The sequence below is a fragment of the Gambusia affinis genome, linkage group LG11, assembly GCF_019740435.1.
Source record: "Gambusia affinis linkage group LG11, SWU_Gaff_1.0, whole genome shotgun sequence".
Lineage (NCBI taxonomy): Eukaryota > Metazoa > Chordata > Actinopteri > Cyprinodontiformes > Poeciliidae > Gambusia > Gambusia affinis.
In genome coordinates, this window is record NC_057878.1 from 19,982,125 (window position 1) to 20,000,910 (window position 18,786).

The 18,786-nt window shown below is 37.8% G+C and overlaps 1 protein-coding gene across 11 annotated transcripts in view; it reads left to right on the plus strand.

Annotated features, from left to right (window-relative positions):
• map2 (microtubule-associated protein 2) overlaps window positions 1–17,670 on the plus strand; it is a 72,447-nt gene extending 54,777 nt beyond the window's left edge. For 7 of the 11 annotated variants that reach the window (XM_044130842.1, XM_044130850.1, XM_044130848.1 and 4 more), the window contains 11 exons: window positions 70–3,243; window positions 3,361–3,603; window positions 4,129–4,266; window positions 5,442–5,503; window positions 6,929–7,070; window positions 7,569–7,625; window positions 7,804–8,111; window positions 11,047–11,139; window positions 14,227–14,308; window positions 16,529–16,641; window positions 16,880–17,670. In XM_044130842.1, the coding sequence (XP_043986777.1) occupies window positions 70–3,243; window positions 3,361–3,603; window positions 4,129–4,266; window positions 5,442–5,503; window positions 6,929–7,070; window positions 7,569–7,625; window positions 7,804–8,111; window positions 11,047–11,139; window positions 14,227–14,308; window positions 16,529–16,641; window positions 16,880–17,101 (4,634 nt within the window). In that variant the 3' untranslated portion in view covers window positions 17,102–17,670. The remainder of the gene's footprint in view (window positions 1–69; window positions 3,244–3,360; window positions 3,604–4,128; window positions 4,267–5,441; window positions 5,504–6,928; window positions 7,071–7,568; window positions 7,626–7,803; window positions 8,112–11,046; window positions 11,140–14,226; window positions 14,309–16,528; window positions 16,642–16,879) is intronic. The other 4 variants (XM_044130845.1, XM_044130852.1, XM_044130846.1 and 1 more) reach the window with 4 other exon arrangements.
• The last annotated feature ends 1,116 nt before the right edge of the window (window positions 17,671–18,786 follow it).

The window sequence follows — 18,786 nt, forward strand, 5'->3', positions numbered from 1 at the left end:
GTTCATAGCATGCTAAAGCAATATTTTTCTTTTGTGATAGAAACAGTCAACTTACAGATATCTTTACAGCTTTGAAGATGGATGCAGACAAGCAGGACAGTGAGTCGATGAGCCCTGACAGCATTGGATCAGAAAAGCGCCCTGAGGAATTTTTTGAGCCTCAGATGCAAGGTTTCTTTGCTGGTGAACGAGTTGTACCAGAGAGCCCAACCATGGATATGCCATCTTTTGTGCCTCCAGATGTTCAAATCCAAGCCAAAGAACCAGTGAGATCTCTCACACTTCAGCCCACATATGGAGAGCCAATCACAGTGTCAGAAAAACAGCCATCGGTGGAGGTGGTGGAGCTCAGCAGCATCACTGCTCCTTCTGACTTCTCTTCGATGGGAGTTAAAGTTCAGGCAGGAGACACAACTAGAGAGGCCAGAGACAAATCAGGCATGTCGGCATACTTTGAAACCTCAACTGTAGAGGCTGAGGAAGGTACAGAATGTAAGGGCGAGGGGTATTATGAACTGAGTCGATCTGGTGAAAAAACAAATAAAGATGATTCCAAGTCCCAAGAAGTCAGCTACAGCACACTGGCAGAAGCTAAGGATAACCCTGGAATAAAAACAGCTCCACCTGGAGATACCGACATGTTTGCAATTCCTGATAGAAGTAATGAATGCAGGCTTTCACCCGGTAAGCTTGCCTTAGAGCAGAGGAGTTACTCACTCAACATCACCATTGGAACAACAGATCAGAGTGGACAAGGCAGGCAAAGAAACTTCACCCCACTGGCCACAGACATCATGTCATATACAAGTGGCAGTCTTGACGAGTCAGCCGACTACCTTCCAGTTTCTACACCCTGTGTAGATAAGCCTCCATCATTTCCTCCCCTTATCCTGGAGACTGCTGCTTCTGTCACGTCAGATTCCTCTTCCCCTCCAAGAACTGCTGAACCACCATTAAAGGTCAGTCCAGAACCTGAATCTCCTGAATCACCTGAACCAAATAAAGGCCCTTACAAAAATGGATCAGTGATGACACAGGACTTGCCGGAAATGCTAGACCTTGCTGGTACCCGGTCCAGGCTGGCTTCAGAAAACGCAGACCCTGAAATAATCCGGAAGAAGTCACTCAAAGATGATGAACCTATTTTCACTGATGATCCTCTCACTAGTATGACCTCAGGGGAGTTGAGTCCTGGTGTAAGAAAAAGTGATAGTCAACTGGAAGAGATGGGGTATTGTGTATTCAGTGAATATTCAGGACCTATGCCATCCCCTGCAGATGTCCTCAGCCCTACAAACACCTGTGGACATGATTTTACCCCTTCTGTCTTGGAGGAGAAAGTTGCTGAACAGGCGAGAAAATTAGCAGTAAGAGATACATCCTTGGAAGACAAGACTTTGTCATCTGGAGGCGCCAATGTTTATGAGAGGGATGACCAAAGCCAAGGGAAAATAAATGATTCTCTTGAAGAAAGCAGCAAATATGATTCAACAAAATCTGTAAGTGAGACACCTTTTGGTCAGCTTAGTGAGCCCTTTGTGACTCCAACTGTCACTGTGACTCTAGAGGAAGGAGAGAGGTCAACGAGTGAGACCGAACGCCAAGCCAGTGGTGAAGGTTCAGTATCAGAAACCGAGATCGCCGATTATGAGAGGCAGATCCGCAAGCTGGAAATGGAGGACAGGCCTCTAAGTCTTGAGGAGGAGCGGGAACTCCAGGAGCTCCGGGAGAAAGTGAAGCTGGTGCACCAAGAGGCCTACGAAGAGGTGGATGCTGAGGATGTTTACCAGCTGACTGGCATGGCCAAGGACCGCATTGCCAGGCCTGTGAAAACATCACCTACTTCATCTGTAGAGAGCAACATTGATGATGACAAACTGCTTTCCCCAGTACTCTCACCCTCCAAACTTAAGCAAAGAGAATTGTACGGTTCACCCAAAAGAGCAGCTTCGCCTGTGTCAGGAATAAACAAAGATGAAAGGGCCGAACAAGAGAGGAAAATGAAGGAAGACCAAGAAAGGGAAGCATCTGAGCGAATAAAGAAAGATGAGGAAGAAAGAAGAATGAAAGAGGAAGCAGAATTCAAAGAAAGAGAGGAGCAGGAGAAAAGGGAGAAAGAAGAGGCAGAAAGGATACTGAAGGAAGAGACAGAAAGGCATGAAAAAGAGCTGACAGAAAGACTGGATAAAGAAAATAAAGAGAGAGAGGAGAGGGAAAAGAAAGAAATGGAGGAGAAAGAGAAGAAAGAAAGAGAAGAGAGGGAGGAGAAAGAGAGAAAAGAAATAGAAGAGAGGGAGAGAAAAGATAAAGAAGAATTGGAGAAGAAGGAAAAAGAAGAGAGAGATAGGAAGGAGAAAGAAGAAAGGGAGAGGAAAGAAATAGAAGAGAGGGAGAAGAAGGAGAAAGAAGAAAGAGAGAGGAAAGAAATAGAAGAGAGGGAGAAGAAGGAGAAAGAAGAAAGGGAGAGGAAAGAAATAGAAGAGAAGGAGAAGAAGGAGGAAGAAGAAAGGAAGAGGAAAGAAATAGAAGAGAGGGAGAAGAAGGAGGAAGAAGAAAGGGAGAGGAAAGAAACAGAAGAGAGAGAGAGGAATGAGAAGGAAGAAAGGGAGAGGGAAGAAAAAGTGAAAGAACAAATGGAGCAAGAGGAAAGAGAAAGGAAAGAAAGAATGGAAAAAGAGAGAGCAGAGAAGGAAAAGATGGAGATTGAACTCAACAAGGAGAAAGAACAAGAGAAACTGACTCAATTGGACAAAATAGTTTCAGACCAGCCAGTAGAAGCCAAAGGAATGCAGCAGACAGAAAATGTCTCCATAAATCTTGCTGAAGGAAACCTGCCTGAGAATGCAGAAGCAGAGGTGACAAAAGAGATACCAGAGACCCACGCTGCAATTGAATCTGTGGTGATGGTCGAAGACGATTTCATCACAGTGGTGCAAACCATCGATGAAGCTGAAGAACCTGGTCACAGTGTTCGTTTCTCTGCTCCACCTGAGGCTGAAACCCTTTGTGTCGGTGCACGGAAAGAAGAAGAAGAGGCAGAGGAGGATGAATCTATAGAGCTGGCTGAGGAAGCAGATTTTGAGGCAGCCAGCCTCGAGGAGGTAGGGGACATTCCTGAAACCCCTGCCTCCCCAGCACAGGAAGCTCAGACCAGAGAAACAGAGGGACGGTCAGAAAGCTACGATAGAGATGAAACTACAGTTGATGACTCCATCCTTGACAGCTCCTGGGTAGACACACAAGGTAATATCATTTAAAATATATATCCTAGTATTTACCCCAAACCCTTTTCCTGCTGCTGTTTCTAACCAGGTATTGTTTTTTTTATTTATTTATTTTTTTCCGTGTCTTGTTTACTAGATGACGATAGGAGTATGGCAACAGAGCAGATTGAGCTTTTACCCAAGGTGCCCAGTCCAGTTAAGAAACCCGCTGTCGTACAGAGTAGTCTGACAAAACAACGAAGTACAGAAAAACAAGAAAAATCTGTCAAACCCAAAACTAAAGGAGGCCGAACTAAAGGACGCATCTCCACGCCTGAACGCAAACCTGTTCGCAAGGAGCCCATCTACATACCCAGAGAAGAGATCAAAAAGAAAAAAGGTATTTATTTTAACTCATTATTTTTTCAGTAATCATAAAAATAATTTTCTAATCGTACTGAAGAATGGATAATACTGTTTAAATAAATAATCTCCAAATTACCCTTCTTCCTAAAATGAATATCACTACACAATTTTTTTTTGACTGGTTATTTTAATGTAAAAAGTGAAAACAATAATGTTTTTAAATAAATTGCATTGTGAAACGATGTGTTTTCATGTCCTATAATATGATCAACAAATGCTAATAACAGCAATATGGGATGCTTAGAGAAAAACAAACAAAAATTTCTGTATCAACGGACAAATATCAATATTTTTACAAATTTTCTTTTTTAATTTGGCCAAGGCTTGTACTTCTAAATAGCTATATTAGCTTCCAGGACCGCAATTGAGAAATATATAGATAATCATAAGAAATAAACATGCACAATCAAACAGCAGAAAGGCACCTAAGTGTGATGATGTCTCCCCTCAAAGGTTTCAGTGTTTTTAGTCACTTGCTTTGTTTCTTTGAATTTTGCAGCCATCATTAAGAAGACTGATTTCAACAAAAAAGTGGAGACTCAGACTCTGTCTCCGTCCAAGCGGAGCGCCATGAAGCCAGCAGTCCGTCACACAAGGCCGATCCAGCATCACTCCTGCCCAAGAAGGAGACCCACAGGTGAAACATGGGTTTGATCTGTCAGGCAGTTTTCTTAGCATTTACCAGTACAGCAGTTCCCATCATATCAGTCATGCTGTGTCAGAGTACTCTTACATAAGGTATTAATTTTTATTTTATTGATTACAATTATTTGTTTGGTTTTGTGTTTTTCTGATTTTGTAATCAAAATTAGATCGAAAGAAATGTTTAATCTGTTTTCATTTAAAGAAAGGTTATGGCCCTTTATATATTAATTTATTCAGGTTTTTGCACAGGAAAGCAAGATTGTAAAGCTTTTGTACTGTTGTCACTTTAGTTTCCCTCTTAATTCTTGCACTTGGTTTGAGCTATTAGTGATCTGTTTATTATAGTCAAACATTTTCATTATAATTGGCTGCCAAATACTGAAGCTGTTACAGTTTTTGAACCATACTATAAATGCTCTTTTCCACTTTCACATGTATGATTGCTTCTAAGCTACTAGTCTATGTTTTGTTCCATAAGCAGTCTCCAATGTTGTTCTGTCGCAGAGGCAGTTTGCACCTAATTTTCCCCTGATGGACTGAATTCTGTGTCACCAATGATAAAAGCTCAGCTTACTGCTGCATTGCCCCAATTAGATTATAGAAATCCTTCACTCTGTATGATTTAATGCCAAGTCTTTGAAGAACAACACTCTCAAAGGAGCAGCAACCTACTCCCATTGCACATTTGACTCATAGCCTAGGAAGCCATACATGTTTTTACTTATAGCTTACAACACATGCAAGATCTTACCTTCTTCCTTTAGTGCACATTGGTGCTATGTGTTCCCCAGATTATTGATGCACACACCCAGGACATCCACATGGTATAAAATGAAGGCCATCACTAGTTTTTCCATCAGTATTCTTCTCTTGTACAACTTTCAATACCAGCAATATGGGACGTAATAAGACAGAATGGTGTTCCTGTCTTACTAATGCAGACATGACCTTCATTAAAAGAGCTGTAGTTTTGGAGATCCTCTGACCACAAGTTGATTCTTGTTCAAGTCACCTGTTTTTCTCCAATCTAAGACATAAAATTCAAGTATAAATGTCTGTTACGAACTATGTAATTGACAATGTAGATCATTTTAAGTACTTATACTTTAGCTTAATTGTATTTAGATTATACATGTCCTGCCTAATTTTCCCTCATTTCTGTTTCAGAAGCCCTTTCAGACAATCGCCACCCTCTTAGTGTTGCCAGACATTCTCGAGACAGAGCATCAGTAAGTATAAAAAGTAAAGCCTACTCTGTATGTAACATTTTCCATCAAAACCAGTTAGAGGAAAAACAAAAAAATTTAAAAATGTAACAACTACATATCAGTGCAGAACAGAACACATCTTAATAGACGGAGATGCTTGAGATCAGTGTCCTAAAAATAAGTCAGACAATCACAATCACTTTCTTGCCTTTGCCAGCAAACAAGTTCACAGGCTAAAAAAATATTTTGGATGTAATGATAATAAGGTAATCGTATGACAAGTTTTGTCTCCTCATTATGGTATTATTTGTAGGCAGCTCTCACAATGTAAAATACATCGTTGCAAACCTTTTTATCTTCAAAGGAGTTAGAAACACTCCAAAAATCTGTTCGTAAATTGGAGGATGAAATATTTTCAAGATATAAACGGCTTAAAAAGAGAGTATAGCTTGATATAGCTATCAAAATACCTCAAATGTTGACACATACTAGCTGAAATACATCAACTGGCAGAAGAATAGCACAAGCAAATAATATTTTTTTCTTGTAATTTAAAAATCTGTGACAATGCTGGCTTTCCATAGAGGACAAAGCTGTTAGATTACTGGTTCTTTTTGCACAGATAGTGAAGAGAGACCCATTTGGAATGTTTATTATACTGAGTGGGTGTAGAGTCACCCTGTGACATTTCCCCATCGGCTGGCGTGGTCGTGACTCCATTTTCCTCCTCCACCATGCTAATGACAGTTATTGTGTCTATAATAACACCATTTCTGCATTCCTTAAATGTCATGTCATTTTCAGCATACTGTAAATGTCTTCTAATACATCTATTAATGTACAGTATAGCCGGTTACTGTTGCCAAAGCTGAACATGATGTTCTATGCTCCACTATGTTTTATGTTTGCTGATCGATACCTTTGTATATATTTTTTAAAGAATCATACAAATGTAATGCATCTGATGAATACTTCTCAGAAGTACTAATATCACCTGTTTATATACAAAAACGGGATAGTGGAAGACTAGTTGAAGAAAAATATATACCGTACATTGCTGTTTGAGCGCATTTACACATAAAATGACCCTGCAAACATCTTCCCAATCATACAACACAACTTACAGAGCTTTGTACCAATTAGTTTGACCTGCTGTGTCATTTTCATAACTCTGTCACTGTGTTGTTTATATTCACATACTGGATCACATTGTTGTTTCATTTCAGTGTCATGCCCACCGTTTGTTACAATGATTCCCATTTGGTGTCCAGCCTCACTAGACCACAGAGCTCATCAGAATCACAGTCTTACAGTTGAGATGGGGAGACAGTTGTTTGGCAGGGTAGCTTCACAAATTATGAATGTACGAAATTGTTATGTAATTACAAGAACTCAACAGTCACATGATACTATTTAAGCTTAACTAATGAGTTTTTTTCCCATCAGGATGGTGGGTCACGGAGTCCAGTAAAAAGATCATCTGCACCACGTCATGCCCCTATTCTGGGTCGCCGTGGCTACCACGAACACGAGGAGAGTTCTACCTCCATCACCAGCTCTGGATCGACTGCTCCCCGCAGACCCACATGTAGGCTGATCACTTCACTTCACAAGGGCATCAGGCTCCTAACAGTTGTCAGAGGCAGAAATCTTTGTTCTCATTTCAATATTGCTCCTGCATTTTAAAGCATTTTCTGAAAAGGTAACAAATTTTGTCAGTGTTTATTTGAAAAATTTAACAATGTTTTTTTCAAAAGAGGAATATAGGAATGGTTGATTTTGGGTATATTTATGTACAAATTAGGCTCTTTTTCTTGTTGTATTATTTAGCCAGTTCAGATTTTTGTTTCCAAGGACATAATATATAGATTTATTTTTCTAATCTTTGTTTTAAGTGTAGTAACAATTAAATATGACAAACACTGACCATAATAGACAAATGAATGCACCCTTCATCCCAATCAACACACACTATATAAAACAAAGAATCATCAGGAGCAACTAAGTCTTTTAAAACATGACCTACACTTAATTTCTTTATGTTTAGATGCAAGTTTAAATTTTTATTTAATTTCCCTTTTTACAGCATTTCGCACTGAAATGAGAGCAGAGCATAGGATAGGACGAGCCCCAAGCATGACAGGTAAGAAGAATTTCAAATGTAATGTGAAATGTTTCTTTTTTTCAAGGCAATAATCCAATTATTATTAATCCAATTAATTAGTTGTATTCATTTTTCATATTACAACTGCAAAAATTAGGATTACAACTCATCCCTGAAGTTCTCTTGTCATCATTTGTTTCAACCATGTATTCTTTAGTTACAGAATCGGTACGTTCCCGTTCAGCTCGCAGTGGGCACTCCACCCCTCGGACCCCAGGCTCCACAGCCATCACCCCAGGAACCCCTCCCAGCTACTCGTCATCTTCAAGAACCCCTGGGACCCCGCGCTCCCTTAGTTTGATTTCCCAGGAGAGGAAAGTGGCAGTGGTCCGCACCCCACCAAAGTCACCCGCAACCACTCCCAAGCAGCTGCGCATCATCAACCAGCCACTGCCTGACTTCAAGAATGTCAAGTCCAAGATTGGGTCAACAGAGAATATCAAATACCAGCCAAAAGGAGGACAGGTAACATGTCATATCTAATAATTTCACCTTCAAAACCTGAAGCCCTTTGTGTTATTTCCTTCTTTCATGCTATATCTTTTTTTTCCTGACTGTTAGTTTTGTTTTCCTTGTTATCATTGATTTATTATTTTATTACAGACTCATTAAGGGAAAACTATGGGCTTAAGTTACTTTCATATAAATTTCATCCACATCGACTGAAAGTTTTTGTAGCGGAGGAACTAAATTAGAAAATATTTTCATGTATTTAAAAGTAGGTCTCATAAGTAAGTAAAATCTTTCTAAAGAGTTTCATCCACAGCTTTCCACATCACAAAAATGTTTTGGGGAAATGGCAATATGCAGAAATGACGGTAGTGCCTTGCAAATTGTGCTTTTCATGCAAATTCTCACCTTTCTTATTCTGTATATATCCTAAAGCCTCTTTTCTAAATTGTGTTCACACTTGGTGTTGTTTTGTTGTCTGTGTGATGGATTAGGTTTTTAGAAAAACTAGTTGACTCCAGATTTTAGTACACATAAGTCTTTTGCTTCTCCCTGGGGATTCTTTCCTGAGGGCTTCCACCAGGTTTGGTTTGTAAGGACAGCGTCAACATATATACACATTTCAAATGATGTTTTCTGATCCAAGAGAGACTGTGCATTTGAGTATATACACCTCCTTCCTTAGTATTGTCAAGATTTTTTCTCTTGTCTAGGTTTCACCCTACAACAAAAACAGCAGTACTGCAGCATCAAGCAAAGTGATGAAAACAGCAGTATGTGTCTGTACCTATCAGCTTATACAAGGCTGCACTGATGACCCGATTAGGAGTCTAAGCTTTTGCCTGATGTGTTTATGACTTTTACGGGTCTCTGAGCTGCTTAGTGCAGTCAACTACAAAATATGGACGAATCATGTTCCAAACGATGGCCTGTCATCTGCTGAATAAAAATGGATGCTTTGTTTTTCATTGCATGAATGTTTCTCTGTCCAAGATGGCATGATTGGTTATAATTAGTGACACTGTTCTTTTTCCTACTGCTAACATTTATTTACATCATCCGTTCCAAACCGGAGGAGTTTCAGAAGTAATCCTATGGATGTGGAAATGAATGCATTTTTAGTCCAATGCACAGATCACACTTCTTAGCTTGTGTTTTTTTATGATACAGATTTCAAAATGATCTCTGTAATAGTTGTGCCCAAACTTGGTGAGAACAGCATATTACTAATGGGCTTAAGAAGAAATCTTGTGATTTAAAGCAAGGCTTTTCTTGATTTCATTACAATTATTTTTGCTGCTTCCAACACAAGACCATTCATTTTCTGTGTTCCATGTCTTATTACTGAAGGAAGTCATCTTTTGGTAGCTCATTTGTGGGGTTTTTTAATCAGAACTAGGGGGAAACTTCAGATTTTCCAACCTATTTAGAGCTGCACACTGTCATTCAGCAAAGGTAACATTTAATTTGCTCCTGTAGGCAGAAAATCTAAGCTTGAAAGATAGCTTAGTGCGGTTAAGATTCAAGTAGTTTTGGAGATTCATTTTTTTCTGATTGCCTACATATTCTTTTGGTGGCCAAAGGCGGATTTTGTACATTTACTGCTGTTATAGAGGCACAAGAACCAATACACATACCATCAGCACCAAAGCACAGAGGTTTTTTGATCTGGACGTCTGTGCTGCACTTCTTTACCATTACCATTTGTTTGTTGGCGACACACTGTGTGAGCTGGACTCATGGCTTGCTGATAATAATTATGACATCTAATTTGTCCTAATATTTAGGAATACCGCTTAAATTATTCCACACTTATAGGGAAAAAGCATTGATGGATTGAGTATTATTATTTTAACCTTGAAAAACTTTCAGCTACTCCTCATGCAAATGTTTTACTTACAAATGGGGCTCATTTTATGGGAAAGTAAACAGGCTTCTAAATGCTATAAGATGCATAATTACAATATGGAAAAGTCTATATAAATTCATTTTATATGTTCTGTGCTAAGTGTATATTTCCTTTTAATAACTTTTTTACATATATATTTGATTTGTAAGCTGGAGATGAAAAAACATTTTTAAACTATTAGTCAGGATAGACTTTGGCAGCCCATAAATCATCACCTGACTGCAAACATTATCTGCTTTCACTTTTTAATTTTTGTTAAATTAATTTACCTTTTTTTAAAGAAATCTCTGTAAGAGTTTTTTATTTAGAGCACAATGGATGGTTATTGAATAAAATTTGTCTTTTAGATAGTCATCCTGGAATTTAACCGTCTTTTACAAAAACCCAAAAAGCTTAAGTCCAAATGCCTGTTGTGGTTCTGTCGGCAACAACAGGTCCTTTCCTGCAGAGACCACCTAAAAATATGTTTGTACAATTGAATGGCTTTTTTTATTTCCCTTCCAAATGCTGCATGACATGTCGCTATTTTTATTATTAATTTGCGCTATTGAGTTGACTGTGTCTGCATCTCACTCCTGCTTTCTCTCTTTGCAGCTGCTGTGAGTCATTAATGGTCACAGTACACTCACATATTTTTCACCTTTGCATGAACCTTAAACTGAGGTCCTAATTCAATCTAGCTGTAATTTGCCTCCATTTTTACTTCAAGGCCTCTCTCAAGATTGTCCTTTTCTGCCACAATCAAGTTGAGAGAACTGCATCTTAAAATCAGAAGTATTGGTTTACAGTTTATGCCTCCCACTCCCATCGGTATATAAAGCCTTCAGTGTATGGAAGGGACAGTATCAGGTCATTGTTCACTTTATTTATTGATCAGCTCATTCCAAGGTTAGAATAGTGTCTTTTGTTCCACCCTAGGCTGGAAAGGAACTGTGAGAAAATCTCTGAAGTATTAAATGACTAGTTGATAGAAACTGCTTACAAGATTTGTTAAAGGGTCGAAGTATTTTCCCACTTCATTGCTCGCCTCCGCCCCTGCAGGTCCTCATCCCCAGTGTTAAACTGGGCTATAGCCAGGTTCAGTCTAGGTGTGGGTCCTTGGACAGGCGGGGTCACTCAGCAGGAGGTGGAAACGTGAGTCTTGTCCTGCAAACCATTCTCAGTGTTACATTATCAGTGCATTTTGTGGTGTGTTGTGCTGTGCTTTTGCAGTCTTATTGCTTCCCTTTTCAACTTGTTCTGTATGTCGTTCATTCACCAAGCTATGGAGGTATTTAAAGCTTCTTTGGAAACTTGATTTTCTGTAATTTTGATTTGCCTTTTGGAAATTAAAATTTTAAAGATTTAAACATTCAAACATTTCTGAACAGTACTACAATTTCAGTAATATGTTTTCTAGAACCAGGTGAAAATGTTTTTTTTTTAAATAAAACTGTAAAATAAATGTTGCTAACTTTGGACATTGGATCCAGAGCTATAGGATTGTCTAAAGAGCCTATGTAGAGCAGGGAGGTCAAAGATTTTTCTCTCTGTATGCTCCAACCTTGTGAAATGTTTAACAAAAAGAACAAAAATAAGAAGAAATTGTCAAAAACAAATCACAAAATGTTGTCAATTCTAATTATCAAATGAGTGTTATGAAAAAAATAACAGTGTTATATATTATGCTTTTTGAGATTTGTTGCTAACAAATGTCTGATTTTATTTTTCTCTGCTGAATAAATTAACTTAAAATAAAGATTCCTTCATTGTTAAGGTTAAACAATGTGGATTAAAATATGTATTTATTTCAAACCTTTTCATACATCTTTATCATTAAAAGTGATTGCAATTTTATGCAACCACCATTAGACATGAAAGAATGAAGCTTTTGACATTCCAAAAGCGTTCAACACCACAAAATAGTATAGTTTTGTTTGATTTTCTGTTTTGACGTAAAGTTAAAAATCTGTACAAATATAAAGGTTTTCAACTAGATTCTATTCCAATCATCTAAGACCTTCTTCACTGACCTTTATCTGCAATATGCAGCATATTTCATGAAACAGTTGATTAAGTCTAATTGCAGCCATCTGAAGGAGCAGGTACAATGTCTGCTCCATCTGTGGTTTCTGATTTGACTGATACATATTATCAATGCACCATAACACAAGCCTCAAAACAATGAAACAATTAAAAGTTTCCTTGACTTTATAGCACTGGACTAAGTCTGTTTACATTAAACCTACTTTTGTTTAATGAATTTAGGTATTCAGCATGGAATTACCAGCGTACCTTGGCAAACAGCTGTGCTTAAACGACAATAACAAAGATTTACTGGCGCCTGTGGCAAAGCAGTTAATAGCTGTTCATAGAACCGTTTTGTGCTCAATTGTTGTCTGGAATATTTTCTAAACAGACTTTTTTTTTTTTTTACATTTTTTCTTTTGCTTTTTCTTCATGCCTATGATTTTGACTTATGTTATTACTCATTTGGAAATAATAATACATAGAAAATCAAAAAGGAGCTGATTTTATTAAAAATAAAACAAACAAAAAAATACAATAATAAAGTAACAAAGGGAAATGTTCCAGAAATCTGATACAATTCCTACAATGTAATGTGTGGAATTTTCTTTATGCCGTAGGAAGATCAAAGATGGCACAACAAAAGTAATATATTTTATTTGCAAGAAGGGGAACATGGTTCAACTGCTTCTTTAGTACTTTTATAACAAAATATACTTTTTAAAGTTTTTGCTGATTATCTGCCAATGTCTGTAGAAAGTGATGCAAGAGTTTGTGAGACTTCATAGATGTAGAACTGCTCTTTATCATCCTCACAGAATGTTTTTTTTTTAATACATAAAGATTTGGAATTGCCTTTCAAATCACACCTCAACAAGAACAGTTGAATGGTTTGTCAAAGCATTGAAAGACTTGATGCTTTAATTAAATACTTACACAAAGCACAATACATTACTTTGACTTTGTGTTCATGTTATTTGTTTCCATACCAGTGAAACTTCTTTATGATTCACAGATGCACAACTTTTCAAACCAACATTATTTTACTTGTAGGTGCAGAAGCTCCAGCAGCTGTACTAGATAGTCTGCATCTCATTATCTTCATTGTTCATTGTCTGACTTCTATTCACATGTTCTTAACAAAGCTTATGTTTTCTGGAATAATCATTGAAAAGCCTGAATTATATTGGTGACCTTACATGTTGCAGTGATTCATTTCAGCATGTGTTGTTTCTCTCCTTACTCATTTTGCTATGCCTAGAGCTTTATTACTCTTTTCTGTTTGCTATTTCATAGTTTAGAAATAACACTACAGTAGTCCTGATTTGAATCTGATACAGAATCTTTGGAGAGAGCTGAACATAAAGGTGATTTTCTACAGGAATATTTCTATTGATGCAAATCAAAAACATTTTTATATTCTTCTTCAAAAGACTTTTTCACCTATTTATTTATTTTTTTTGTCTATGAGAAGGTGTCTATTATTTTCATAAGAAAAAAAGATCTGGGCACAGAAAACATTAAATGTAATCAGGTGTGGAAATTAGCACCCACCACTGGCCAAATACATGTAAAAGTATGAAGTGGCATGTAAATTGGAGCAACGCACCCGCCACTGTGGCGGGTTGACAATTTGAACAGGGGGGAAAAAAAGCTGCATTCAGTTTGAACTTCTGTCCAGGGGAAGACTGACCGTCTGGAGTCCAGACTGACCCACATAATGTCTATGTCTGGCGGCCTGACCCTGTCATAATTTAACAAAAAGAATTATATTAAATTAAATTTTTATTGACATCGACAGCCCATTGGTTGATTTTATTGACGGACATTGGGCTTGTCCAATGAAATCCCTCAGTCCTCCTTGGTAACAATTTCCACCCCTGAATGTAAGACTTGTCAAGGAAATAAATATTATTTGACATAAATGCAAGGACTGATAATTATATACATTTGGAGAAATGTGCTAGAGAATTACCAACAAAATTTTAAGCTGGTTTAACTTTGATTCCCAGAGTCTCTTGAAACCAATGTTATTGCCCCAAAATTGGAAGCCTCTGGGGTTGGGATTGAATTATTTTCTTTATTAAAAAGATGCATGGTGGAATTGCGTATCTTACACACACAATCTGCTGTAACTCAGAGAAATTTTGTATTTTTTAACATGATTTAGACTTTCAAAATGTTGACTTTATTTCTGAACTTTGTCTTTTCCAGGTACAAATACAGAACAAGAAGATTGACCTGAGCCATGTGACCTCCAAATGTGGTTCTCTTGACAACATTCATCATCGACCAGGTATGAAGCTCCGTACAGGAGTTATATGAATGACAGCAGCTGTGGGTGTTTTGGGAAGCCTTATTCACTGGTATACAGCCCCATCCACACCTTATGGAACTCTTTGTAAACATGAGTAGAAAGCTTTGAATTGATCTTCCATTGCAACAGTATTATCTTTTGCTGTAAAATTAATAAAATTTTACAGCAAATGAATTTTTTTTTTCAGTTGGAAAACAAAATACATCCAGAAAGAAAAATTATCTCTGACATCCATGATATTTACCACTAAAACATGTTTTACAGTTATTATTCATCTCTAAAAATAACATGACATATAAATCCATATCTTTTAAAGAGGTGCATGCGACAGCAGCAATCTGGGTTCATCAGGTTTCCATAACAACCATCTACATGCTAACCATTTTAGAAGGCATGGCAGGAAAAAGGCCTTTTCTGTACAACTGTTACAAAGGTAAAAATTTGGAGCCAGATGCTAAAGGGGATGGAGACTTTTTATTGAAACGTTGACTTTTGATGAGATGGGTTTAGTGCAAAACAAAGACAAATTATCATGTGGTTTATTGTACGTAGTGGGAGATCTGTGGGCTTGTTTCTCGTACAAAGTGCTGTTGACCTCTTATTAGAAAGCTTCACAAGCTCTTTGACATGCCAGAACAATTTAGGTAAAAATATGGGCAATCTACTAGAGAAAAAAAATAGAATCTGTTATTAGTACTTTCTTCATTAGGAGAAGAGTCTAAAGCCATTTGGTCAAATTGAGCAAGAAATGAGTCACTACAGTTGGAATAGAAAAATTCCTGACATAAAACATGCAAAAATATCCAGCAGTTAGCTGTGGGTAAGATGTGTAATTGCAGTAGTTTTATGTAATCGGTTATATTTAGATACAGAAAATTGAAAAGATTGCTCTGACTGATTTGCTTCTCAGACACTAAATAACAAATCAATTTCAGCATAAATAATGGTTGTTTTGTAGCTTATATAAATCCCCCGAAATAACCCGTCAATCACTGTGGGTTGCTGAACTCTTCAGTGCCATGGTATGCAGGAGGAACAGCAGCTGAACTGAGGCATGAACTGCATTTGGATTGACAGCTTGATGGATCTGTCCACAGGCAGTGGACTGTAGGAGGTGTTTTTCGGGTCCCTGGCAAACATTGCTGCAGTTGCTTTAAGTCTTCCTAGAAAATGAGTGTGAAACAAGATGTTGAGAGCTGCATTGGATCACACCTTGACTGGCTCAATCCAGAAGCACTGAAAGTCTCAGTTCTGGCCTTTACAAGAAATGATAAATACTTTAAGGGTTACTCTGCTTTTTTTTTTTTTTAGCTTGGACTTACAGTATGATACATTCTAAGCCTCTGGATAGTCTCGAATGTTGAACACATAATTGTTGTAGTGAATGGTTAGGTTTCACACACACAGCTTGTATTCATCTTTGGCCATATGTGACTTTTATTTTGGTTCTGTGTGTTTAAGATGTCACATTAAAACTCTCCAAATGATATTGCAGTAATTGTTTGTTGCCGTTCTAGCTCCCTCTGCTGGCGTCTTTTTGTCACAGTTATTCTTGCTGCTCTTTCCTTCTAAACCAGGGGTGTCAAACTCCAGTCCTCAAGGGCTGGTGTCCTGCAGTTTTTAGATGCACAACAGGTACAAAACACTGGAATGAAATGGCTTAATTACCTCCTCCTTGTGTAGATAAGTTCTTCAGAGCCTTGCTAATGACCTAATTATTCTATTCAGGTGTGGCTCAGCAGAGGCACATCTAAAAATTGCAGGGCAGTGGCCCTCCAGGACTGGAGTTTGACACCTGTGATCTAAACAGAGCCCTTTTTCAAATGTCTTTTCTATATCTAAGTGGCTTGTGGCAAAGTCTATGCAAGATTTTATATTATTTTATTTTATAAAACAATGGTTTCCTTTTTCCAAATCAAATCATGAAGGCAGTAGGTGTCAGGGATTGTATTTAAGGTTACTAAAGTAAAAGCAGGTTAGAACAAATGCAAGACACACTTTCATGTATTTATTTGAAAAACCTTTTGAAAAGAATGTGATCTTTTTCTTTCACTTTATGCTATATGGTATTTTATGTTGCACCATCTCATAAAACCTGACAAAATGCACAGAAGTATATACAAAATAGTACAATGGTTAACCCCTAGTACTTCAGCAAGGCACCGTGTTTTTTGTAATTCTTCTTCTTCTTATGCTCAGGTGGCGGTAAAGTGCGAATAGAGTGTGTGAAGTTGGATTTCAAAGACAAAGCTCAAGCCAAGGTGGGTTCACTGGAGAATGCACATCATATTCCTGGTGGAGGTCGCATTATGGTGAGTGTTTAAATGCTAAATGCTTCTACGCATCAATGAAGGGGAGAGAATTTGTTTGAGACCTCAAATATCTACAAAAAGTTATTCTGTTTTGACTGACTAATCACACAACAAAGTTTTTTTGTTTTCTTTTGTTTTCTTTTGTTTTAATATTTGAGAAGACAGGCAGACTGTCCGCCTGCAGTTACTTAAAGTTATTCTAATGGTATTTTTTAAACCTATTTTCTGCATTTAACAGATTGAGAGCCACAGGCTGACATTTCGTGAGCATGCAAAAGCCCGTGTTGACCATGGAGCTGAGATCATCGTCCAGTCACCTGATCTGTCAGGCTCCGTCTCTCCCCACCATCAGAAGGAAAGCCACCTGTCGTCCTCTGGCAGTCTCAACATAATGGAGTCTCCACAGTTAGCAACCTTGGCCAAGGATGTAAGTGATGCCTTAGCCAAGCAGAGCTTGTGAACACTGGATCTCTAGACTCCTGCTGTGCATCCAAGACACCCTCACCTTTAAGAACTCTTCTGCCCTCTCTCGCCATCATGAAACAAAGTGGTTACCATTGATGCTCAGCACACAGAGGTCTCCTTAACATCTTTATCGCAACATCCATCACTAAACTCTAAGCAGAGACTAGACTTAGAAGCTACTGTGTTTTGGTCTTCTATTTTTAACCTTAAGTATGTGTTTTTTCTGATTTGTTTTGTGGATATTCCTTTAGGTTTTGAACAATGTTTTGCATAGTTAGACTGGGCGTTTGCTCTAGATTAAGTGGTATATCTGTCTACACTGGCTTTACTGGTCTTGGATCAGCGTGTCGAAGAAGCGACAGCCTTTTTTTCTACTCTAAGCAACTAAAGACATGGCCTGTACACCATGCCACCGTTTTTGTTCTTGCTCAGCAAACATGCATGATTGCCAGATCCCCTAACAATGAGCATCTTTACTGTGAGTCATTATTGACTCAATACATGATCGGTTTAAAAATAATAATATAGAGATCTCTATAGGATACAACCTCTTTCCCATTCACGTCTCACATTTTAAAAGGAAGCAAAAATATGGCTATACGATATTACTTTACAATGGCATATATGCAAGAATCACATCATGTTATGACAAGCATGTATGAATCAAATATGAAAAGAGGCTCTTTTGTATTGAAGAAAAAAAAAATTTAGTAAATAATTTCCTCATTTATTGGATAAAGATAAACAAGTTCATGTTTTGTAGTTAATAGATGTTTTACAGTGTAATGCTTGGTGACAATGTCCAAGACTGATTTGGTGTTGCTGAGGGATGCATCCCTGTCTTGTCAAACAGCCTCACTCACTTAAACCTGCTCAGCTGAGCTATATAGACACCTGCTTAAACACTTGGAGCTCATTCCACAAATATTTGTCCCAGAAGGAAATTCTTTGAGGAGTAACCAATAAAGGTTGATGTTTAAAGTTGATAATGATTGCAGTCTGAGCCACTGAAGAATAGATGCTACGGCAGATAATGCCACTTCTCCAAAATGTATGTATGCCTGTGCGCGAAGGTGTGTATGTGTGTGTGTATGCATTTGGTGCAGATCCCATGCCGTTTTATGGAGGGATGCTGCTGTATTTGGGTTGTTTGTCGTGATGCGTAGGGAGACAAAATCGTTAAAGATAAAAAAAAAACTTTTTAAAAGCCTTAAATAAAAAAAAAAAGAAATACTTGTCAAATGTTCACTGGGAGAAAGAACTCAGTCAGCTCCTGATATATCTGTTTGGACAAAATGTTTGGGTGATCTAGATTTTTTTTTGTTGTTTTTTTTCTCCAGACACTGTTTGTGGTATGACCCGCTTCCTGCCCGATTACTGCCCCCAACTGCAACTGTTTGTTTGCTTCTGTGTTTATTCTGCATCCCCCATCTCCGTGTGCCTCTCCCCCACCTCTTGCTCCACCCTGCAGCAACTCTTAATGTATTTAAAAGGTCAAGTAGATGTATGCAGTTTTTCTCCTGTTGATATGACACCAATTATGATAATTAATGACAATAAAAATAAGAAAAAGTGACACGCTTCTTGTTTTCTTTTCAAATGATCAGAAATATGTTGGCATAGTTAGAAGTACACAACAATGATTATGCAGAGGTTTATTTATTTACAATAAGTAACCCA